Source organism: Macaca mulatta, chromosome 16 (genome assembly GCF_049350105.2).
Source record: "Macaca mulatta isolate MMU2019108-1 chromosome 16, T2T-MMU8v2.0, whole genome shotgun sequence".
Taxonomy (NCBI): Eukaryota; Metazoa; Chordata; class Mammalia; order Primates; family Cercopithecidae; genus Macaca; species Macaca mulatta.
The window spans coordinates 48,592,372-48,618,361 of NC_133421.1; the positions used below are offsets into that span (position 1 = coordinate 48,592,372).

The 25,990-nt window shown below is 35.7% G+C and overlaps 1 protein-coding gene across 24 annotated transcripts in view; it reads left to right on the forward strand.

Moving 5' to 3' along the window:
* The window catches only part of BCAS3 (BCAS3 microtubule associated cell migration factor), a 712,862-nt gene that overhangs the window by 171,381 nt on the left and 515,491 nt on the right, over positions 1-25,990 (forward strand). For all 24 annotated transcript variants that reach the window (XR_013406305.1, XR_013406308.1, XR_013406307.1 and 21 more), the window contains exons 8-9: positions 15,282-15,389; positions 22,274-22,350. Coding sequence is in view for 19 of the 24 variants with exons in the window: in XM_077970813.1 (XP_077826939.1) it covers positions 15,282-15,389; positions 22,274-22,350 (185 nt within the window). In the remaining 5 variants the exon portion in view is untranslated. The remainder of the gene's footprint in view (positions 1-15,281; positions 15,390-22,273; positions 22,351-25,990) is intronic.

Here is a 25,990-nt window from a genome sequence, read left to right on the forward strand (position 1 = left end):
AGGTGAAATCATTTGCTGGTTGTTTATTTTTTGGTACAACCAGAAAATAGTGTGGGATATTGAATTCTGGGAAACTTTGACTGTCTCAGGTGTCAGCTTAACATTCCATAGACGGGTTAGTTTTCATATCCTATAATACAAAGCATATTAAATGGCAATATGGAGTCAGTCCTGCATTTAATGTCTTGAACATTTGAAATTACTTCTATTCCCATGTTGTTTTTTAGTAGAATTGTTTCCTAAAGAAAACCACTCTTTGATTATGGCTCTCCCTGTCAAAATTGTGTCCATTCTGTAACACCTTTGGTTGTGGGTGTCCTGTTTTCCTAATAACTTTGTTGCTGTCCTGTGGAAGATTAAAAATTTGAATATGTAGTGTACATGCTATTCAGATGTGAATTGGTGGGATGTATGTAACAGCTTATCAAATTGTGAAGATAGCCTCTTAAGGAAAATTTGCTTCCAAATTTAAGCTGGAAAGTCACTGGAATAACTTTAAAAAAGAATTACAATACATGGCTTTTTAGATATTTGTTATGTATGTTAAGAATTGTGTACAAATTAAAATGTCTGTACTGATCCTCAACCAATAAAATCTCAATTATGAAAGAAAAATAGAGCAAAAACCTGACCAAAGAAGATACATATGGCAAATAAGCATATGAAAGATGCTCAATAATGTATGTGATTGGGGAATTGCATAAAAATAACAGTTGGATACCACAGTTTTAAAGGGCTAAAAGCTCTAACATTGACAATACCAAATGCTGAGAAGATGTGAAATAACAGGAATGCTCATTTATTGCTAGTGGGACCGCAAAATTGTACAGCTACTTTCAAATACAATTTGGCAGTTTCTTACAAAACTAAACATCCTCATACTGTAAGATTAACCAGTTGCTCTCCTTGGTATTTACTCCAATGAGTTGAAACTTATGTCCTCACAAAAACCTGCACAAAGATGCGTATAGCAACTTTATTCATAATGGCCAGAACTTGAATACAACCAAGATATCCTTCACCATGCAAATGGGTAAACATTGGTACATCCTGTGAGTGGAGTGTCATTCAGTGCTAAAAAGAAATGAAGTATCAAGCCATGAAAAGACATGGAGGAACCTTGAATGCATATTCCTCTGTAAAAGAAGTCAATCTGATAGTCATACTGTATGATTCTAACTATATGATGAAACTGTGGAGACATTAAGTTGAAAATTTATGTCCACACAGCCTGCACATGAATGTGTATAGCAGCTTTATTTATAATTGCCAAAACCTGGCAGCAAGTTGCCCTTCAGTAAATGAATGGATTAACGAACTGTGGTATATTCATATGATGGAATATTATTCTTATTATTCTTATTTATTTTCAGTGAGTTTGTGTGTGTGTGTGTGTGTGTGTGTGTGTGTGTGTGTGTGTGTGAGGAGTCTCACTCTGTTGCCCAGGCTGGAGTGCAGTGGTGCGATCTCGGCTCACTGCAATCTCCGCCTCCCAGGTTCAAGTGATTGTTCTGCCTCAGCCTGCTGAGTAGCTGGGATTACAGATGCGTGCCACCATGCCTGGCTAATTTTTGTACTTTTAGTAGAGACAGGGTTTCACCATGTTGGTCAGGTTGGTCTCGAACTCCTGATCTCGTGATCCACCCACCTTGGCCTCCCAAAATGCTGGGATTACAGGCGTGAGCCACTGTGCTCAGAGCGTTTTTTTTTTTTTTTTTTAAGCTTCCTACCTTTTTACTCTGGTGGTTCGTGTGCTAGTTGCACGTGTAGTTTTATAAGAAACTGCTAAACTGTTGTCCAGGCGACTGTTCCATTTTATATTCCCACCAGCAATGTGAGTGATCTCATTTGTCTTTATCTTTTCCAGCATTTGTTGTCACTATTTTAAAATTTTTTTCAGTTTTGATAGATGGGTAGTGGTATCTATTAGTGGTTTTGTATTTTCTTTCTTTTTTTCCTTTGAGACAGGGTCTCACTTTGTCACCCAGCCTGGAGTGCAGTGGCACAGTCACTGCTCACTGCAGCCTCAACCCCCTGGCCTCAAGTGATCCTCCCACTTCAGCCCCCAAAGTAGCTGGGACCGCAGGTGCATACCACTATGCCTAGCTACTTTTTGTATTTTTTTTGTAAACAGGGTTTCACCATGTTGCCAAGGCTGGTCTTGAACTCCTGAGCTCAAGCGATCCCGCCTGCCTTGGCCTCCTACAGCGCTGGGATTACAGGTGTGAGCCTCCGTGGCCTGGGCTGTTTTGTATTTTCTTTGTGGCTAATCATGCATTTATAGAATCTCTTTCATGAAGTATTTCTGCTTATTTACTTTGTTAAAAGAAGGCCATCAAGAAGGCCATGCCCGAGGTCAGCTGAAAATACTTCTGGTTCTCCTGGGATAATTACTTAATGATGCTGTTTGCAACAACTACCATCTTTTCCATTGCCTTTTAAAGCAAATGCCTATGACTCAGTATTTGATTATATAAATTATAATGAAGACTCACCTCCTGGTTTTTTATTAATGGGAGAAGGAGTAAGAAATTGTGTGTAGAATAGGTTTATAGGTTTTCAGAATTAGGGCCTGAATTTAAGACATGATGTGAAAATCCAAAAAAGTTGTAGCTAAGTATAATTATTTTGGTTTGTCCTGTGCATTCCAAAATTATAGATAGAGGCTGGGTGCAGTGGCTCATACCTGTATTCCCAGCACTTTTGGGGACCTAGGCAGGTGGATTACGTGAGGCCAGTAGTTCGAGACTAGCCTGGCCAACATTGTGAAACCTTGTCTCTACTGAAAATAGAAAAAATTATTTTCAGGTGTGGTGGCATGCATCTGTGGTTCCAGCTACATGGGAGGCTGAGGCATAAGAATCACTTGAACCTGGGAGGCAGAGGTAGCAGTGAGCCAAGATCGAGCCACTGCATCCAGCCTGGGCGATAGAGCGAGACTGTCTCCAAAAAAATTTTAGAAAAATTATAGATTCATTTAGAGAAAATATTTAGTGATTTCTTGTTGATTTTTGTCTTCCATGTTTATAATATTTTTCCTTTTAAGAAATCTAGTTTAAATATTTTGTTTTATAGTTTGTAATTACTTAATTAACCTTTTAATTTTCAATAAAACAAGCATTTTTTGAAATTTGTTCTTTAAAAAGTTTTAATTAACCCTCTTCACTGCAATGAATTCACTGTGTAAATTCCATATGTTTGGCTGTTGTAATATATAAAAATGGGGACTTTTTCCTCCCTAATAAAATCTTAATAACTTCCTTTATGGGTATGGGTCAAATGTAACAGATTGTTCTGATAAAAAATTTCAATACACATGCTTAGTAACTCACTATAAAACAAGTTACTTAGATAAAGAAAAGATCAGTTAAAGAGAATTTGCACTCATTTCTATTTTACATTTATCATGAATAGTGTAAAATGCCTTTACTATTCATTTTTATATGTATATATGGGATCCTGGGCACAAATTACAGATTTTTAAAGAAACATTTAGTAATAAAAATTGCATCCTTCCTGCCTTTCCTACAGCCTCTGATATTTGCTTACAGTAGATTCAGTTACATTCTAAACTTGGCTCTAAAAATTTCTTCTAGGAATTTCCCCCCCTTTATGCTATTAGGTTTATCTTTAAAGTCATAGCTCCATGTTTAAATGTCAAACACAAACCTTTGAAAATAATCCATTAGAGCTCTGTAGAAGTCACATGAAGACTGTATTCTGTGCAAAACTTTCTTGTGGCACTGTTTTCTACACCATTTTTGGCTTGTACGATAGAAAATAAAAGCTTGTTTCATGTCTGTCTATTTTAGTATAACACCTTATGGGGCATGCATACTGATTATTTTATGGAAAGCACTCTCATCAGCCTGCCCATGAGGAAAATTAGGATTGTCTTGCTGTGTTCCATGGAAATGGCCAAGGCTTTTCAAAAGAGAAAACAGAGAACAAAAGAATATGTCGGGCGTGCACACAACTGTGTTATTGGCAGGAAACGTGCTGACTCCTTTGTGAATGTGTGAATTCGTGAAGACCCTTATTTCAAAGAATTATCTTTTCCTATTAGTTGTTGAATGAAAGGTTTTTCTCATATATAAATAGTTTCTAGTTCTGACAAATTTTGTTCAGTTATCTATAAAGTGAGCTTTCATAACATTTGTTTTGTCTGTTTCTAATGAAGACTTGTTGCAGGAAGAATCTCAGTTGTGACATTGGATGATGCCAGTGAAGTGATCAGAATTCCAGTATCTAGTGTGTTGTAGCCATAATGAGCTTCTAATTGAAGGCGACAGGCTGCTTTTTTCCCCCCTCCTAGTTGGTCAGGCAAAATGTTAGATTACATTCATTATTAACTCATTCCTTATCAGCAGAGAACTGGATTAATTTGTAGGGAACGTAAATAATTTTTGCTTTGTGTCAATTTTAGAGATTGAAGTTCAGGCTTATACAAGATTCTCTCCCACCTGCAGCTGTTCCAATTGTATGCATTTGTGTAACTACCATCATAATAATGATACACTAACATTTCTGTCACCCCAAAACTTTCTCATGCCCCTTCGTGCTCTATACCTTCCTTCTTTCCCTCTCTCTCGCAACACTGATTTGCTTCCTATTATTATAGTTGTGGTTGGTTTTTTTTTTTTTTTTTAACTTTTCATAGAAGGGACTCATATAGCATGTAGACTTTTATATCTAGCCTCCCTACCCCCACAATCATGGTATTGAGATTCATTTTTGTTGTTTTATAGATAATTTGTTCTTTTTAAATGCTGAATACTTTTCATTGCATTAATATATAACTGTCCATTCACCTATTGATGGACATTTAATTGTTTCTAGGCTTTTTATTATAGATAATAAAATAAACCTAGTTGTGACATATGGAAAATGTATGTTTAATTTTTTTTACAAACTGGTGAACTATTTTTCAGAGTGACTGTACCATTTTGCATCTCCAGCAGTAATGTGTGAGGGCTTCATTAAGTTTGCATTCTTGCCATAACTTCGTACTACTAGTTTTAAAAATTTTAGTTATTCTATGGGTGTAGTGGTATCTGTTAGTGGTTTCAACTTGCATTTCCCTGATAATTAAATATGTTGAACATCTTTTCATGTGCTTACTTGCTATCTGCATATCTTCTTTAATCACGTATCTTTCAACATATTATGGCCATTAAAAATTGTATGCTTTTTGCTTCTACAACAGTTATAGAATTATGGCCATTTTATTTATTATGAACACCTTTATTTTTTGTTTTTCATGCATGAAATTTATTTTAGAACTAATGTAAGCTTAGCCCACATTATAATGTTATAACATTAATTTTAATGCTAACATTGAAATTAAACATTAAAACAGCATTGATACAGGAAATGAAAATATGACTTAATATGTACAAAAGAGTTAGGAAAAACTTGATAAAGAATTTTTTTCCAGCTTTTAGGTTCTGGGGGTACGTGTTCAGGTTTGTTACATGAGTAAATTGCGTGTCACTGGAGTTCGGTGTACAGATTATTTTGTCACCCAGGTACTGAGCATAGTACCCAATGGGTAGTTTTTTGATCCTCACCCTACTTCCACCCTCCTCCCTCAAGTAGGCCCCCGTGTCTGTTGTCCCCTTCCTTGTGTCCATGTGTATTCATTGTTTAGCTCCCACTTATAAGTGAGAACATTCTGTTTGGTTTTCTGTTCCTGCATTAATTCACTTAGGATAATGGCCTCCAGTTGCATTCATGTTGCTGCAAAGAACATGATTTTGTTCTTTTTTTATGCTGCAGAGTATTCTGTGGTGTATATGTACAACATTTTTTTTTTTTTTTTTTTTTTGAGATAGAGTCTTGCTCCCATCACACAGACTGGAATGCAGTGGTGCGATCTCAGCTCACTGCACCCTCCACCTCCCAGGTTCAAGCAATTCTCCTTCCTCAGCCTCCTGAGTAGCTGGGATTACAGGTGTGCACGACCACACCCAGCTAATTTTTGTATTTTTAGTAGAGACGGGATTTCACCATGTTGGCCAGGCTGGTCTCAAACTCCTGACCTCAGGTGATCCACCTGCCTTGGCCTCCCGAAGTGCTGGGATTGCAAGCATGAGCCACCATGTCCGGCCTATGTACCACATTTTAAAAATTCAATCCTCTGTTGATGGGCATATAGGTTGATTCCATGAATTTGATACTGTGACTAGTGCTGCGAAGAACATATGAATGCATGTGTCTTTATGGTAGAATGATTGATATTCTTTTGGATATATATCCAATAATGGGATTGTCCTGTGTCAAATGGTAATTCTAAGTTCTTAAGAAACCTCCAAACTGCTTTCCACAGTGGCTGAACTAATTTACATTCCCACCGGCGGTGTATAAGCATTCCCGTTTCTCCACAACCTCGCCAGCATCTATTATTTTTTGGCTTTTTAATAGCCATTCTGACTGGTGTGAGAAGGCATCTGATTGTGGTTTTGATTTGCACCTCTCTAATGATTAGTGATGTTGAGCATATTTTTCATATGCTTGTTGGCCATGTGTATGTCTTCTATTGTGAAGTATCTGTTCATGTCCTTTGCCCATTTTTTAAATTGGGTTGTTTCTTGCTTGTTGACTTATACATTCTGTATATTAGACCTTTGTCAGATGCATAGTTCACAGATATTTTTCTGTCCTTCTGTAGGTTGTCTATTTGCTGTTGATAGTTTCTTGTGCTGTGCCAAAGCTCTTTAATTAAGTACCACTTGTCAGTTTTAGTTGCAATTGTTGGGATTGCTTTTGGAGTCTTCCTCATAAAATCTTTGCCAGGGCATGTGTCCAGAATAGTATTTCCTAGGTTTTTTTTTTTTCCCTAGAGTTTTTATAGCATTATGTTTTACATTTCAGTCTTTAATCCACCTTGAGTTGATTTTTGTATATGGTGGAAAGATTTTCGTATACAGAGCCCAGTTTCAATCTTCTGCATATGGTTTGCCAGTAATCCCACCACCATTTATTGAATAGGGAGTTTTTTCCCTATTGCTTGTTATCGTCAACTTTGTCAAATATTAGATGGTTGTAGGTGTGTGGCTTTATTTCTAGGTTCTCCAACCTATTCCATTCGTCTATGTGTCTGTTTTTGTATCAGTACCATGCTATTTTGGTTACTGTAGTCTTGTAGTATAGTTGAAGTCAAGTAGTGTAATGCCTCTAGCTTTGTTCTTTTTGCCTAGGATTGCTTTTACTATTCAGGCTCTTTTTTGGTCTCATATGAATTTTAGAATACTTTTTTTTTTTCTAATTCTGTGAAAAATGCCATTGGTAGTTTGATAGGAATAGCATTGAAACTGTAAGTTGCTTTGGGTAGTATGGACATTTTAATGATATTGAGTCTTCCTATCCATGAGCATGGAATGTTTTTCTATTTGCTTGTGTCATCTCTGACTTTTTTCAGCAGCATTTTATAATTCTCATTTTAGAGGTCTTTTACCTTTCTGGTTAGCAGTATTCCTAGGTATTGTATTTATGGCTATTGTGAATGAGATTACTTTCTTGATTTGGCTCTCAACTGGGATATTATCGGTGTATAGACATGCTATTGATTTTTATACATTGATTTTATATCCTGAAACCTTGCTGGAGTTGTTTAACAAATCTAAGAGCCTTTGGACAGAGACCAAGAGTTTTCTAGGTATTGAATCATATCATCTGCGACTAGAGATAGTTTAACTTCCTGTCTTACTATTTGGATGCCTTTTATTTCTTTCTCTTGCCTGATTGCTCTGGCTGGGACTTCCAGAACTGTGTTGAATAGGATTGGTGAAAGTAGGCGTCTTTGTCTTGTTTCGGTTCTCAAGGGGAATGTTTCCAGTTTTTGCCTGTTCGGTATCATGTTGGCTGTGGGTTTGTCATAGATGGCTCTTATTATTTTGAGGTATGTTCCTTCAATATCTAGTTTGCTGAAGGTTTTTAACATGAAGGAATATTGAATTTTATTGAAAGTATTTTCTGCATCCATTGAGATGATCATTTTTTTGTGTGTTTTTAGTTCTGCTTATGTGATGAATCACATTTATTGTTTTGCATATGTTGAATCAAACTTGCATCCTAGGAATAAAGCTTACTTGATCATGGTGGATTAGCTTTTCTATGTGCTGCTGTTTGCTAGTATTTTGTTGAGGAGCTTGCATCTGTGTTCATTAGGGATATTTGCCTGAAGTTTTCTTTATTTGTTAATGTCTCTGCCAGGTTTTGGTATCAGAATGAGGCTGGCTTCGGCCGGGCATGGTGGCTCACGCCTGTAATCCCAGCACTTTGGGAGGCCAAGGCAGGCAGATCACGAGGTCAGGAGATTGAGACCATCCTGGCTAACATGGTGAAACCCCGTCTCTACTAAAAATACAAAAAATTAGCTGGGTGTGGTGGCGAGCGCCTGTAGTCCCAGCTACTCGGGAGGCTGAGGCAGGAGAGTGGTGTGAACCCGGGAGGCGGAGCTTGCAGTGAGCCAAGATTGTGCCACCGCACTCCAGCCTGGGAGACAGCGAGACTCTGTCTCAAAAAACAAACAAACAAACAAACAAAAAAGCAGAATGAGACTGGCTTCATAGAATGAGTTAGGGGGAGTCCCTCATGCTTGACTTTTTATAATAATTTCAGTAGGATTGGTACCAACTTTTCTTTATACATCTGGTAAAACTTGACTGTGAATTCATTTGATCCAGGGCTTTTTCTCATTAGTAGGTTTTAAAAAATTACCGATTAAATTTCGGAATTCATTATTGGTGCGTTCAGGGTTTTAATTTTTTCCTGATTCAATTTTGGGAGGTTGTTATGTTTCTAGAAATTTATCCATTTTTCCTATGTTTTCTAGTTTCTGTGCATAGAGGTGGTAAAAAAAAATGTGTTGCATGCATCATCACTGTTGAATCATAAGATTTTCTTTTCTTTTTTTTTTTTTTTTGAGACAGGGTCTTACTCTGTTGCCCACGCTGGAGTGTAGCGGTATGATCAGAGCTCACTGCATCCTCAGATTGCTCCTGCCTCAGCCTTCCTAGTAGCTGAGACTACAGGTGCATGCAGAATTTAAAAAATATTTTGGATACAAAACCTTTCTCAGATATATGTTTTGCATATATTTTCTCATAATATGGCACTTGCTTTTTCCTTTTTAATTTCTGTCAGAGTAAAAGTTTCACATTTTGATAAATTGTGTTTTGTCAATTATATCTATTTTCATGCATTCTTTTTTCTGTTTAAGAAATGGGTTACAAAGATTTTTCTCCTGTAGTTTGTCCTTGACGCATACTTTTTGCTATTATATTTTTAGACTTACGATCCGTTTTGAGTTTGTTTTTGGAGCAGTTTGATTTTTTTAATATAGAAATCTGGTTCTTTTGACACCATTTGTTCCAAAAACGATCTTTTTATCATTTAGTTATATTGTACCTTTGATGAAAATCAGTTGGCCATACAAATGTGAGTTTATTTCTCGACTCACTATTCTGTTTCCTTGAAATATTTGTGTACGCCTATACCAGTACCATACTATCCTGATTATTGTAGCTTTATACGTCTTATACATGTATATCATTTGTATACATCCATACCTCAGAGATATTATATAATGTAGGTTCAGTTCAAGATGACTGCGATAAAGCAGATTCCATAATAAAGCAAGTCACGTGAATTTTTTGGTTTCCTAGTGCATATAAAAGTTATGTTTGGTTAGGCTCAGTGGCACATTCCTGTAATCCCAGCACTTTGGGGAGGTAAGGTGGGAGGCTTGCTTGAAGCCAGGAGTTTAAGACCAGCCTGGGCAACAAAGCAAGACACTGTCTAAAAAAATAAAACAAAATAAAAAAAATTAGCTGAATGTGGTGGTGCGTGCCTGTAGTCCCAGCTCCTCAGGATGCAGAGACTAGAGGATTGCTTGAGATCAGGAATCAGAGGCTACAGTGAATTCCATTTCAGGTGACTGAGTGAGGCCCTGTATCTGAAACAAAAAGGAAACCAAAAAAGATATGTTTATACTATACTGTAGTCTCTTAAGTGTGTAATGACGTTATGTCTAAAAAAAAAAAAAAAAAAGTACATACCTTAATTAAAAAATACTTCATTGCTAAAAAATGCTGATGATCTGACACTTCAGTGAATCATAATCTTTTTGCTGATGGAGAGTCCTGGTTACCCCATACGGGGCTCTTTCCTGTTCAGTGTCATGAAACCAACACACCAAACTGAAACTGAGTGTCAGGCAGTGCAGGCTTTATTCAGTGGTCTTGGAATTGGAGAAGTGGGAACTTAGCTTAACTTCTCAGCTCCTGAGAAACCTGAAAGTTACAGATATAGGGCATCTTTAATGAAGGGTTTGGGCATTAAGAGCCAGGAGAGGAATATGTTTTTCTTGGAAAGGGATGGAGATTTTCCTGGAATCAAGGAGCCACCTATTTCCTATGCTTTTCTGGTCTCTTCTGGTCATTGTCACGGTGATTGTCAACTGTCATGGTGCTGATGGGAGTGTCACTTAGCATGGAAATTGGATTATAATGAAGCTAGAGGTTCTTCAGAGGTCGAGTAAGCTGCCATTGTGGATTTTCATCAGCTTTAGCTGGTTTAGACCTAAGAAGAAACTTCTGACCACTGACATCCTGTTTCCTAAAAATAAATGGAGTTAAAGCTGACTAGGAATTTACCCATATCACATAGGCATTGCATTGGCCAACAAAAATGGGGTAGGGATCCAGCTAAGTCATTTAAGCACTGCAATGGGTATTATTAGGGCCTTGCTCTGGATTAGGCTTTGGCTTAAGGGAATGTTGTGTTTAATCTTCTGTCTAAACCACTAAAATTTTCTCCATATCGGCAATAAGCCTTTCACTTTCTTCTCATTCATGTGTTCACTGGAGTAGCACTTTAAATTTTTTCAAGAACTTTTTCTTTGTGTTCATGACTTGGTTATGTGGTGTAAGAGGTCTGGTTTTCTGCCTGTATCAGCTTTCAGTACGTCTTCCTTGCTAAGCTTAATCATTTGTAGCCTTTGATTTGAAATGAGAGATGTGCAACTCTTTATTTCAAATGAACACTTAGAGGCTATTGTAGGATTATTAATTGATCTACTTTCAATATTGCTGTGTCTCAGTGATGAAGGAGGCCTGAGGAGAGGGAGAGAGTACAGGAGAACAGCTGGTAGGTGGAGCCTTCAGAACACACTCATTTATTGATTAAATTTACCATCTTCTATGGGTCCAGTTTGTGGTGCCCCAAAACAATTACAATAGTAACATCAAAGATCACTGATCACAGATCATTCTAACAGATACAGTAATAAATGAAAGAGTTTGGAGTACTATGAGAATTACCAAAATGTGGTGGAGAGATACCAGTTGAGCACGTGGTATTGTAAAAACAGCTTCAGTAGACTTGCTTGACACAGGGTTCCCGCAAACCTTCAATTTGTTAAAAAAAAAAAAAAAAAAAAAAAAAAAAAAAAAAAAATGCAACATCTGTAAAGGACAGTAAAGTGCAGTAAATTAGGTATGCTCGTATGTAAGAATCATGTTAATTTACATAAAGATTTTAAAGTTAGCTTGTCATTGTCTTTAAAAAGGCCTGGTAGGATTTTGATTGTGATTATTAAATATATAGATCAGTTTGGGGAGACTTGCCATTCTTAAGAATATTATAACTCCCAATCCAAGAACATGGTATTTACTATTATTTATTTAGGTCTTTGATTTATTTTATCTGCATGCTATAGTTCTTAGTATACAAATCTTGCATGTATTTTGTTAGACTTACATAGAATTATTTCATATTTTCATGTGATTGCAAATACTTTCAGTTTCAAATTGTTCATTTCTATAGAAACATGATTGTATATGTAGACCTTGAATTCTGCAACCTTGGTAAAGTTCTAGTAGCTTTTTAAAGAGATTCTTTGGGATTTTTTATGTAGATAATGTTATCTGTAAATAGATTATGTTATCTGTGATGGTTTTATTTCTACCTTGACAATCTGGATGCTTTAGATTTATTTTTCTGTACTTACTGCACTGGGTAAGATTTCTTATACAATGTTGAGTAGGAGTGATAAAAGCAGACAATTTTGCCTCATTCTTGACCTTATGGGGAAGGTGTTTATTCTTATATCTGTAGATTTTTTTATAGATGCACTTTATAAGGTAGAAGAAATTCTAATTATGGTTTGTTGAGTGTTTTTATCTTGAAAAGGGTGTTGGCCGGGCGCGGTGGCTCAAGCCTGTAATCCCAGCACTTTGGGAGGCCGAGGCGGGCGGATCACAAGGTCAGGAGATCGATACCACAGTGAAACCCCGTCTCTACTAAAAATACAAAAAATTAGCCGGGCGCGGTGGCGGGCGCCTGTAGTCCCAGCTACTCAGGAGGCTGAGGCAGGAGAATGGCGGGAACCCGGGAGGCGGAGCTTGCAGTGAGCCGAGATCGCGCCACTGCACTCCAGCCTGGGCAACAGCGTGAGACTCCGTCTCAAAAAAAAAAAAAAAAAAAAAAAAAAAAAAAAAAAAAAAAAGAAAAGGGTGTTGCATTTTTATTCCTAAAAATGCCATACTGCATCTTTCTAATGTAATAATCATAGTGGTTCCCCCCTTTTTTCTATGAATATGGTGAATTACATTAATAGATATTCTGTAGTACACCAGCCTTTCATTCCTGCAATAAAGTGCAACTGGTATTGTATTGCTGCATTTTATTTGGTAATTATTTATTTATTTATTTATTTTTTTGAGACGGGGTTTCGCTCTTGTTACCCAGGCTAGAGTGCAATGATGCAATCTTGGCTCACCACAACCTCTGCCTCCCAGTTTCAAGTGATTCTCCTGTCTCAGCCTCCCGAGTGGCTGGGATTACAGGCACGCACCACCACCCCTGGCTAATTTTTGTATTTTTAGTAGAAACAGGGTTTTTCCATGTTGGTCAGGCTGGTCTTGAACTCCTGACCTCAGGTGATCCACCCACCTTGGCCTTCCAAAGTGCTGAGATTACAGGCGTGAGCCACTGTGCCCAGCTATTTGCTAATATTTTCTTAATGAGTTTTGGGCATATATTTATGAGACATATAGATATACAAGCATATGTTTTATTTTCTTGCAATATATTTATTTAGTTTTTGGATATGTGCTACTGACATTGTAAAATAGGTTGGAAAATGACTCTTCTACCTTATGAAAGAGTTTGTGTATGATAGGTATAATTTTTTGTTTGAATAATTGATAGAGATTACAGATGAAGGCATTTTTAAGGATTTTCTTTGCAAGAAGTTACAAATTCAATTTCTTTTTAGATCGTGGGCTATTCAAATTATCTTTATGTGTAGATTGGTTTTGGCACTCTACATTTTAAGGCATTTGTCTGTGTCATCAGAATATTTCCTATTTCCTTCATTATATTATTTGTTTGTTCCTTGTTACTTTTTTGAACACTTTGACTAGAGTTATTGATTCTATTATCTTTAAAAATAACAAAGTTTTTGTTTTATTGATTCCCCACCTGCTTACTCATCTTATTTTATCGAATTCTTGTTGCATTTTTATTTCCTTTTTCCTTATTCCTTTATTTCCTTTTATTGAATTTAGCTCCTTTTTAAAAACTTTCTTTAGTTGAAACATTGATTTCTTTATCTGTCCCTCTGTCTAAAACACAGTTTTTTCTTTATTGTACCTTTACAATAAGTCTTATTATGTGGAATGCATTTCCATATACATTCTAGAATGAGATCTAATTTCTGGTATATTTTTGATGAGGTTTTAAACTATCAATTTAGAGAGGCTTTTAGGCCATGTTATTTTCTTTTACATAGGTATTTTTGTTTTTGTTTTTGTTTTTGAGACTATTTCACTCTGTCGCCGAGGCTGGAGTGCAGTGGCACATTCTTGGCTCACTGCAACTCCGCCTCCCAGGTTCAAGCAATTCTCCTGCTTCAGCCTCCCAAGTAGCTGGGATTACAGGTGCTTGCCACCATGCCCGGATAATTTTTGTATTTCTAGTAGAGATGGGATGTCACTGTGTTGGCCAGGCTGGTCTGAAACTCCTGACCTCAAGTGATCTACCCGCCTTGGCCTCCTAAAGTGCTGGGGTTACAGGCGTGAGCCATCATGCCCGGCCTACATAGGTTTTTTAAAAACCATTTTATTCTTTCTTGTGTAAAGATATTATGAATCTTTCCTTAGATTTGTTCCAAGATAGTCAATGGTTTTGATATTTAATGTCATTTTATATGATTTTAAAAAAATTTTTACTAATTGTTCTCAATTTATGAAAATATACCTGATGTTTGTATATTATACTTTTATCTAGTGACCTTGGTAAATCCATATATTCTAACAGTTGGACTTTATTGTGAATTTGCCTCTGTGTGTGTGTGCACAGATGATTATATTTCTATGTACAGATTGGTATTTTTTGCTTTTATACAATCAAGTTTTTAGCAAACAATGACAGCTTTATTTCTTCCTTGTAATAATTACTTTTCTTGGCTTATACATAAGACCTTCTATACTGTGTTGAATAGAAGTTATGATAATGAGCATTTTTTTCCTACATCCTGATTTTAGGGTCAAACCTTTTCATATTTTATGGGTGTTTGCTAGTTGTTGTTCATTAGTTTTAAGGTTGGTACCCTTTATCATATTAAGGAAATGTTTCTTATCATGAATAGGCTTTGAAGTTTATTAGATTATTTTCTGTATCTGTTGGTGTAATCATGTCATTTTTCTTTCTTTCTTTCTTTTTTTTTTTTTTTTTTTTTTTGAGATGGATTCTTGGTCTGTTGCCCAGGCTGGAGTGTAGTGGTGCAATCTTGGCTCACTGCAACCTCCGCCTCCTAGGTTCAAGTGATTCTCCTGCCTCAGCCTCCCGAGTAGCTGGGACTACAGGCACATGCCACCATGCCTGCCTAATTTTTGTGTTTTTTTAGTGGGAACAGGGTTTCACCATATTGGTCAGGCTGGTCTCAAACTCCTGACCTCGTGATCCACCCGCCTCGGCCTCCCAAAGTGCTGGGATTACAGGCGTGAGCAACTGTGCTGGCCTAAACAATATCACTTTTCTTCTGTGTAGTACTAATTTGGTGAGTGATACTTTTTTCTTCACCAAATTTTGCATTCCTAAGTTGACATAGAATAAGGGATGTATTATGATCATTTTTGGGATAAGTTTTGAATCAATTTACTAATATCTTGTTAATCAGAGATTTGAATATTATGTTAATGAGAAACTATAGAGATTATTGGTGTTTCTTCTTTTAAAAAAAATGACATTTTTCTTTCTTTTTTCTTTTTTAGCACAAGCCCACCGTACTGTTGTGTGGATCTGTATTCACTTCGTACTGGGGAGATGGTCAAGTCCATTCAATTTAAGACCCCTATTTATGATCTCCATTGCAATAAACGGTAAGGATATTTTCATATATTTCTTGTGTAAAATAAGAAACATGCTCTCCTGGGCATGGAGAACTCTACCAATTTCAGTGACTAACTTAGGTTTATTTTTAAAAATCTCAAGGAAACACTTTCTGAATTCAGTTCAGTGGAACAGCTCTAAGATTTCTTGATGAATATATTGAGACTTCTAGTCTTGATCCATTAGAGAACTGTAAATTCAGTTTAGTGGGGTATAGTGAGCATTTGTAAAACAAAATAGAAACGAATAGAAAGTATCTGAGCAAACTTAAAAATGTTAAGTATTGTTTTGAGAAATCTTTTAATGTAGCTTTTTATATGTATTTTATGTATGCTGATTTATGATGGTGAAATGTAGTTTTGTTGTGAGAACCCACCAAAATTTTTAAAAAGCATGTTCCTGAACTATAAAAAAAGTTTAAAAATATTTTTATTCCTTCACACTTCACAGTGGAGCTAAAATAGGGACTAGACTAATTTGTATCCTTTAAAATTTATTTCATTTAATTGCTGGGAAAATATTCAGATCTATCTTGAACTTCTATGTGACCTCTATTGCTAATGACAAATTAATCACAGAACATTAGAGGAGAAAGGAACCTTAGGAATCTTCTATCACCCAGCACTTTCCTTTTCCATTTAAGCAAACTGAAGCCCTGGGATGGTGAATATCTTGATCATTAGCTCTTATGTGCCTTGTATAAATCTTCCATGGCATCAAAAAGCTAAACACATGAAATATAGAAAATAAATTGTTTTCTGCCATTTCAGTAAATTTAAGTGAAGCAAAAGACTCACAGGTTAGATTTTAAAGAGATGTTTTGAAAATTGACTTAGGTTGAATGTAGAAGGGAGGGCAAAGACATATTTAACAAATACAAATAAAAGGCAGGTGGGTTTTCATACTAATAAGAGAAATATTTGAATTCAAGTATAGAAAGATGAAAATTATAGGATGTAGGAAAAATACCCAATATATTATTGCTAGAAGGATATGATTGTCCCATTGTCCGGAGCTGCGCGCCCCGGCCATAGCGAGTAATAATTGACGATTGACGCCTCAGCTAAATACATTTCCACTCTATACCTCCTCCCTAGTTTTATCTTCTTCCCTGTACTATTATCTCATAAAAGATGGCGCTCTTCCTGCTTCTTCTTCACCCATTTTTCCCGCGCCGGCGAAAATCACTATCTGATGGCGCAGGCGCAACATGACGTCTGACCGAAGAAACCGAAACCTACCTGGCCACGCCCACTGCGGAGAGATCATCACCGCCTTAGCCCAACCCCTGCCCCTCCTAACGTATATAAGGCATTGTATTGCCGCCAATAAACGAGACTTGATCAGGACACTGTCTTGTCTCCATTTCTCGTGTCTCTTGCTCCCCAAATTCCCACCCCCTCTTCCAGGGCCTACATTGACGATCCCGCGGGACGGGACATCCCATAACATACCAGGTTGGTCAGAAGGGTATAGAAGTGTTAAACAACATTATTGAATGGGTAGATCCTGCAGACCTATTTAACCCTGAACTGTCCTTTGTGCTGTCACGAACTTGATTACATATTATTTGGTCAAAAAATAATGTGAACACATACAAAAAGTACAGAGAAGATTCTTAGACCACAGCTTCCCTGTATTTCAATTACATAAATATACTAGAAATCAAAAAACAACAACACAAAACTCTTTCTCTTATTTGCTTTCCTCCTTAATTTAAAATGTTTGCTCCATTTTAAAGAGGAAATCAAAACTGTAATTGTATATCATCTGAGAATTAATAGCAAGATATAGTTGCTCAGTTGCTTAGGTACTTTATTTAAAAGTTTCAGGTCCCCCACAGATAAATGTAGTCACCTATATCTGAATTGTTCCTCATTCTCCAAAAAGCATATGTATCAATAAATGGAATCAAATAGAGGTGAGGCTGCATATACATATAAAATCACCTGTAGCCCATGCTTAATTCATATAACTACACAAGAGTGAATACTACAACTAGAAATTTTAAATTTGAGGATGGTAGAGCTTATTCAGGAGTCCTTGCAAGAGGTGATATGACAGAGTGTATGATGTGGCAGAAAGGAGACTATGTTGGGAATTTATTGATGCAGAAGGGACATAAGTAAACTATGGTTCACTCCCAGAAGCATAGGCTGTGTTGGAGACCTGGTAGTTTAAAGCACTAAGGGATCAAAAGGGTCTGGGGAAGCCTGCAGGAACAGATGTATCCTTGAAAATTCCTTCTGGCAGTATGGCAGGCAATTTTAAGGGTAGTAAGTCTTCAAATAAATAAATGTAATAGGGAGAAGATATGATGTAAGCCTTACTGAAACAAGGTAGCAACACTGACTCAGAACATTTACCGCTCCCCCGTTATAACCCCCCAATAAAACAGTAATTTATAAGGTCTGATGCTAATGAAAAGATAGATAAGTATACCAGTGTAACAGAATAGAATCTCAGATTAGACACACACAACCCTCTTTGGACATGTGACTTACAAAGTTTCCGCTGCAGGTAAGTTTTTTCAATAATTATTGCTCCAGCACTCAGATATTGATACAGAAAAAGCTCAAGTCTTGACTCCTAAACAAAAAACAATGCCATGTGAATTCTAACTCTAACCATGAAAGATAATACCATTTATTTGTAGGAACATTTTCAATTACAAATTCAATTTATTTTATATTTACAAGTCTGTTAAGATTTTAAAGTTCTGTCTAGCACAAGTTTTGATAATTTGTCTTGATAATTTATCAATAGTTTTGACAATGGTCTTTCCAGTCATTTGTCCATTAAGTTTTCTAATTTATTGGAATTAAGTTGTTTGTAACATTGTAACAGATTAAGTTGTTTGTAAATTCCTACATTGTTAATTTAATGGCTGTAGGATATCTAGTGATGTCGGTAATTTGTGAATTCTATTTTCTTTTCTTTTTGGGGGGTTGGGAGGACCGGATCTCACTCTGTCACCCAGGCTGAAGTGCAGTGGCACCATCACGGCTAACTGCATCCTTAAACTCCCAAGCTCAAGCAGTCCTCTTGCCTCAGCCTTCCTGTATCTGGAACTGCAGGCATGTGCCACTGTGCCTGGCTAATTTTTTTTAACATTTTTTTTGTAGAGACAAGGCCCCAATATGTTGTCCAGGCTGATCTAGAACTCCTGAGTTCAGGTGGTCCTCCTGTCTTGGCCTCCCAAAGGGCTGGGATTAGAGGCATGAGCCACTGTGCCCAGTCTCTCTATTTTCTTGATCAGTCTACCTAGATATTTGGTTTTATTTCTAGCTGTAGGTTTATTTATAGGGAAGTAGTGTGAGGTATGTGTTGATTAGCAAGTTCAGCAGTTTATTTTCCAGTTTGCCAATGGTTGTTTTTTTTTTTTTTTTTCATAACCGGGCATTGTATTTAGTGAAGTCAATATGAAGATGATTATGTATTTCCTTTTCAATTTGTTAAAAGAATAAATTATATTGGATGATTTCCCAGTGTTAAACTGTTCTTACACCCTGGGTTTCACCCTAGGGGTAATTATCTATAATCCTTTTTATATATTCCTGGATTTAATTTTTGCATCTATGTTCATGAGGGAGATTCATGTATATTTTCTTTTTCTTGTTATGCCTTGTCTGTTGTTTTGTTTCATTCATTAGACACTTAGGAAGGTATTTCTTTTTTTGGAATTTTCTATGATAATTTGTATAGGATTGTAATTATATTTTTCTTAAATCTTTCGAGTTTCTGTTATTGGATTCATATACATTTATGGTTATTATGACCCTTTATGAACCATCCTTCATTAATAGTGATATACTTGTTCTTAATGTTTATCTGATAATAATATATCCATTTCAGCTCTTTTGTTACTATACGTATGGTACGTATTTTTCCATTTTTCAGTTTTAAGTTAGTTGTGTGTTTGAATTCGTTGGTGTAGACATAATATAGTATCATTATCCAGTCTGACAGTTTCTAGTTTTAAATATTCTATGTTTATAAATTATGAGAAGGAATGAGATTATGTGCTTGTATGTGTATATGTGTATATATATGTGTTAATATAATATGTGCATGTGTGTGTACGTGTGTATATACACTTAAATATAGTATGGTATATCTGTATGTATACACACACGTACACACACACCCATATATATCTGTATGTATATATCTGTATGTATATACATACACACACCCCATATATATCTGTATGTATATATCTGTATATATATACATACACACACCCCATATCTATCTGTATGTATATATCTGTATGTATATACACCCATACACACATACCCCATATATATCTGTATGTATATATACACACCTCATATATATCTATATGTATATACACACATACACACACACCCCATATATATCTGTATGTATATATCTGTGTGTATATACACACATACACACACCCCATATATCTGTATGTATATGTCTGTATGTATATAAACACATACACACCCAGCACATATATGTCTGTATGTATATACCTGTATGTATATACACACACCCCACATATGTCTGTATGTATATACACACATACACACCCCATATATATCTGTATGTATATACACACACACCCATATATATCTGTATGTATATACACACATACACAGACACCCCATATATATCTGTATGTATATATCTGTATGTATATACACACAACACACATATACCCCATATATATCTGTATGTGTATATCTGTATGTATATATACACACACCCCATATATATCTGTATGTATATACCTGTATGTATATTAACACATACCCACCACATATATGTCTGTATGTATATACCTGTATGTATATACACACCCCATATATGTCTGTATGTATTTATCTTTATGTATATACACACATACACACACACCCTATATATATCTGTATGTATGTATGTGTATGTATATACACACATACACACCTCATATATATCTGTATGTATACATCTGTATGTATATACACCTACCCCATATATATCCGTATGTATATATCTTTATGTATACACACACACCCCCCCCCCCCCATAAATACTTTCTCTTTGGTTCCATTGACTCTTCATAGTGGTGCATGTTTTTTTGTGTGTGTTCCATTATTTGATATTTTCTGTCAAACACTGTGTGTAAAGGTATAGTACATATGTTGGTAATTAATATTTAAACATGGAAATGCCTTTTCTTCTGTCAGGGCATTAAAAGGGTATTAAGTTGATATAATATGTAGATGAGGTGATTTGAGGCTTTAGTATAGTAACAGAGCAGAAATGGAATTTACAATTAATTCTAAAATTTCATATTATCTCCTTTATAAGGATATTGTCTCTATCTTTTTGTATATTCAGACTACACATACGCATGTATAGCAAATTGTCATTTATTAATAGCAAACAACCCAGTAAAATATATATAGAAAAGTTTTTAACAGGCCCAGCTAGAAAAAAAAAATCACAAGGATCTAACAGTAGTCACTCGTTAGAATTATTCTGCATCAGTAAATGAAATTGTTGTTTTTAAAGATGAATAAAATTAATAAAGCATGCATATGAAATAATACATTTTCCTTTTTTCTACTCATATTAGCATCTGTTGCTCAGATTTACCAGCCTCCAATTTTGAAAAATAAGCTATTAGTTTGTTAGATATTTAGTAACAATTATAATCTTTATTTGATTTTTTGAGGTAAATATTAAGCTTGGCCATTTATATTAATATCCTGGAAGGAATAGCACAACATAAAATAGTGGCTTTGGATGTATTTTAGGAATTTTGCTTTAAAAAATTGTTTATAACTAAATTATTTTCTAATTATTTCTAAATCTTGGGCATTGAGAAAAATATTGCTTTTACAGATTCTTAGTGAATTTTACTATATTGAGTCAATCAGAAATAACTTATTTATGAGTAGCAGTTGTCTTAGATTTGTATGTGTTGGGAAATTCATCTGCCATTTCAACTTAAAGTGATAGGTTACATAAATCCATTTTATCTTTAATACCATGACTAAAACATCACTGGAAAAACACTTTTAGTAGATAGCCAACAATGTATTATCTTCTCCATTCTTTTTTTTCTTCTTTTTTGTTTCCTTTTGAGACAGCATCTCACTATGTTGCCTAGGCTGGTCTCAATCTCCTGGGCTCAAGTGTTTCTCCTGCCTCAGCCTCTTGAGTAGCTGGGATCACAGATGTGCAACACTGTGCTGGGCTTGATCTTATCCATCTTTAATGTAGACTTATTGGATTCAAAAATAAATGAAAACAAAACTTTATTTTATGCATTTTTATTTTTAGAGATGAGATCTTGCTGTTGCCTAGGCTGGAGTGCAGTGGCGCGATCATAACTCCCTGCAGCCTCGACCTCCTGGGCTCAAGTGATCCTCCTGCCTCAGCCTCCTGAGTAGCTAGGACTACAGGCTCACACCACCACACCTGGCTAATTTATTTTTATTATTTCTTATAGAGACAGGGTCTTCCTGTGTTGCCCAGGCTGGTCTCGACCTCCTGGGCCCAAGTGATCCTTCTGCCTTGGCCTCCAGGAATGTTGGGATTGTAGGCATGAGCCACCATGCCTGGCCAAAACAAAACTTTATTAAAAGACAAATATTTTTTGAGGTGGTAGTTTTTCCTTCCATCACTTTTCTTCTAGTCATCTCTATCTTACTTGTATATACGATTTCGTGGTTTATATTTTTACACATTTTAAGAGGCAGAAGTTTCTAGCCTAAATATTATAGGAAATGTTTAATTTTAAAATTGTATTAGTAGGCACTTGTTTTCATCTAGATGATATAATGCATTTCTGATTCCACTTACAGAATTTCACATTCACTTTTTTCTTTCTTTTTCTTCCCCCCTCTAATTTTAGGATCCTTGTTGTAGTCTTGCAGGAGAAAATTGCTGCCTTTGATAGCTGTACTTTCACGAAGAAATTCTTTGTTACAAGTATGTACCAATTTTTTTTCCCTTATGCCTTTGGGTTTATACTAATTACTTGACACAATCAGAAAACTAACTGTAATTTTCTCAACAGTATTTAATGTTTTCAGTTTTGATGATTTTCTTGTGATTCTGTGGTTGTTCTCATTGAGTAATATAATTGTATGATATATATTTTCAACTTTCCAACACATTTTCTTTCTTTCTTTCTTTTTTTTTTTTTTTTTTGAGACGGAGTCTCGCTCTGTCGCCCAGGCTGGAGTGCAGTGGCCGGATCTCAGCTCACTGCAAGCTCCGCCTCCTGGGTTTGCGCCATTCTCCTGCCTCAGCCTCCCGAGTAGCTGGGACTACAGGCGCCCGCCACTTCGCCCGGCTAGCTTTTTGTATTTTTTTAGTAGAGACGGGGTTTCACCGTGTTAGCCAGGATGGTCTCGATCTCCTGACCTCGTGATCTGCCTGTCTCGGCCTCCCAAAGTGCTGGGATTACAGGCTACTAAGCAAGCTTTGTTGTAGGTTACCTCACTTTCTCCCTACATACTCTCCTTGAGTAATTGTGATTTAGTTTCATGTAGCTGTTTCATACTTTCAAAGCAATTGTCAAATTGCTTAACATACCATATTTTTATACATTATACCTTTACATATGAGCAAAATTTGTTTCTACTAACATTAGTATCTGTCATTTAACCAAAAGGTTAAAAAACCATATTTTTCAAATAATTACTTATGTTTTAAAAGAGTGTTTAAAAACCTTCCATACTGTTAAATAAAGTTAGGTACTTATAAGGCTGTAAGCAGAATTTCCTTTAAAAGTTTTGTTTGTATTTGTAAATTGATAATATTTGCAGCTTTTCTGTGGGAGTATTTGGCAGCTTGAGATTTTGTAATAGGAGAATTTGTGGTGAGTCCTCATTTGGGTCAACTTACAGATTTTCTGTATGATGGAAAAAAATGTAAACATGTAAAGCCTTGGAAAATATATTGGCAGAATCCGTATAGAAGTTGGCACATTTTCAAAGAAAGCAATTTAGCAATTTCATATTACCAATTTTACTATAATTTCTCAATTTAAACCATATATGACAGAGATAAGAGTGGAAAAACCTTTTACTCAGAAGGGAGAATAGAGTATGTATTCTTCTTAGTTTTTATTGCTATTTGAAATGGTTAAATGTATCTTAAATATATAAATGTCTTCAATTTTCAATAATTTGGCTTATTATGTAAACATGTAATAATATACATTTTTGCTATGGCAAAAATACTGTATCTTAATTAAATTTCTAGTGCCACAGATATGCCATTTCTTTTCCTGTAAAGGCCACAAGCAATAACTTTTTATTTTGGGAAATATATACATGTATATAATTAGAGTAGTAGTATGATAAACACCCATGCATTTATTATCTAGTTTCAACAACTATCAAATAATGGATAGTCTTTTTCATTTATACCCCTTCCCCAATTATTTTGAAGCATATTGCAGGCATTATAGAATTTAATTTGTACATATTTATTATCTACGTCTGAAAGATAAGAACTTGAAAAATTACCAAGTGAGTATATAATTATCCAAACTGCAGTCTTTTGATTTGCACAGTTGCCATACTGGATTTAACTCTGATCAACATATGTAAACTTGTAAAGTCCTGAGTGAACACAGATATATGGTTATCTTGTCCATTTACTACCAATGAAACTCCCAAGGTTTTTGGTACACCAAAACCTACTTTATGAAAGTTTAGCATCCTTGCTAAATCTTTTCTGCAACTCAATTTTCATGCTTCTTATGTCCCATTTAATTTGAATCACTCATTATTCTCATTTTGTTAGAGGTATATTTTTCCTTTGTCTTCGTGACTGGAATGGCCTTTTCACTAATACCTCTTCTCCTTATGATGTTTTAATCCTATATATCTTTCTGGGCCCAGTGTAGATAGTAATTCTTATATGAAGTCTTTGTTGACCCCTTTAGCTTACAGCAACTTCTCCTTCTAAATCCCCTAAAGATAACATTTCCCGCTGTCTGTTGGCAGAGCATTAGATTTTCAACATACTTTGCAAATCAGGATGCCCTGATGAAATATGCTTAGAAAATGCTACCTTCTGTTGAAACTGGCAATGGTGATTAGTATTTTGTCTGTTTAAATTTATTTAATACATTTCTTTATTTCCCATATTTATTTGATAACAGACCTCATTTGTTACCCAACACCCTTTGGGAATGCTTTTGTAGTATGTCATCTCTGCCTCTCTTAAGGCACTTACATTCTATCTTGTATACATTTTCTGTCGGTTTCCCGCTAGACAGTAATCTCACTGAGAGGAGAGTTACTCAGTTTGTTTTGGATTGAGGAAATAAAGTTTTACCATGGAAGGCATAGTGTGTCTATTAGGTCCTTGCCAACGTAAAAATATTAATGATTTTTTTGTTCTTTTAATGATAAAACCCAGTTCACTAAAGATGAATACATTTATCAAAATTATGTTCTGGTTTCAAAGCACAAGTTTTTTTTTTTTCAGGATGTTTAGTTAACGAAAATGTTTGTGATAATAGTATGTCTGAAAATGTAGTGTTTCTCTGCCAATAGTTATCAGATGAGGAATAAAGTTATTTATATAGGATCAGTACAGATCTTTATAGGTCTGAGTTGGAAATTAAAAGTAAGTGGTGAATATTTTAAGAAATGAATACACACACACACACTATATATAGAGATAAATGAAATTTCTCTCTTACAAGTCACATTGGGGTAAATCCAGAAATTTTGGAAAGGATAAGTTTGTTAGAAAATTATGTCTTCATAGGCGTCAGCTCTTAAGTATCTGTGTCGTATCTGCAGTACCTCTCCTGTCTATCTCTAAAGGATTTCCTCTTTGAAAATGGGATCTTCTGTTCTGCAAACTTTTAGTAAGCACGAAACATAAGTCAAATTTGATAAAAGCGAACAGGAGACTGACTGAGTTGTTAGCAGTCTTTCTTAATGCCTTTCATGCTTTCCTTTTTCCTTAATGTCTTTTTGGGACATCTTTGCCATGTATTCCTGAATACTTCCCCCTGAATTGCTGGACCACTGAATAGATAAAACAAGTTTTGTTAAAGCATTAGTCTCTCTTGTATTCTGTGAATTCTTCACTACAGGAAGAAGAAATCTAGAGGGGTCAACAGTGTTTGTGGTACCATAGAAAGGTACTTTAAAAGTGAAATACAGCTTTTAGTTAAGTCCTGGTCAAGTGGCTGGAGGTCCACAGTGATGAATTTTTAGTAATTCCTGACCCATAAAGATTATCACTTATTCTTTCAGAGTAATGTTTGCATAATGGTTCCCATGGGTTGGGCATTCCTTAAAATCTATTTAGTGTGGATTTCATAAAATCTGAAATGTATGTTACTTAAATGGTTAAAATGTTGAAAAAAGAGTAGTAAATAAAAGTACGTTCTGTCATTTCTGGGAATAAATGTTGGAAATAAGTGTAATTAACTATGTATATAAGCCCAGTAATGTCTTTTTTTTTTTTTTTTTTTTTTTTTGAGATGGAGTCTCACTCTTTTGCCCAGGCTGGAGTGCAGTGGCATGTTCTCGGCTCTCTGCAGCCTCCACCTTCTGGGCTCAAGCAATTCTCGTGCCTCAGCTTCCCGAGTAGC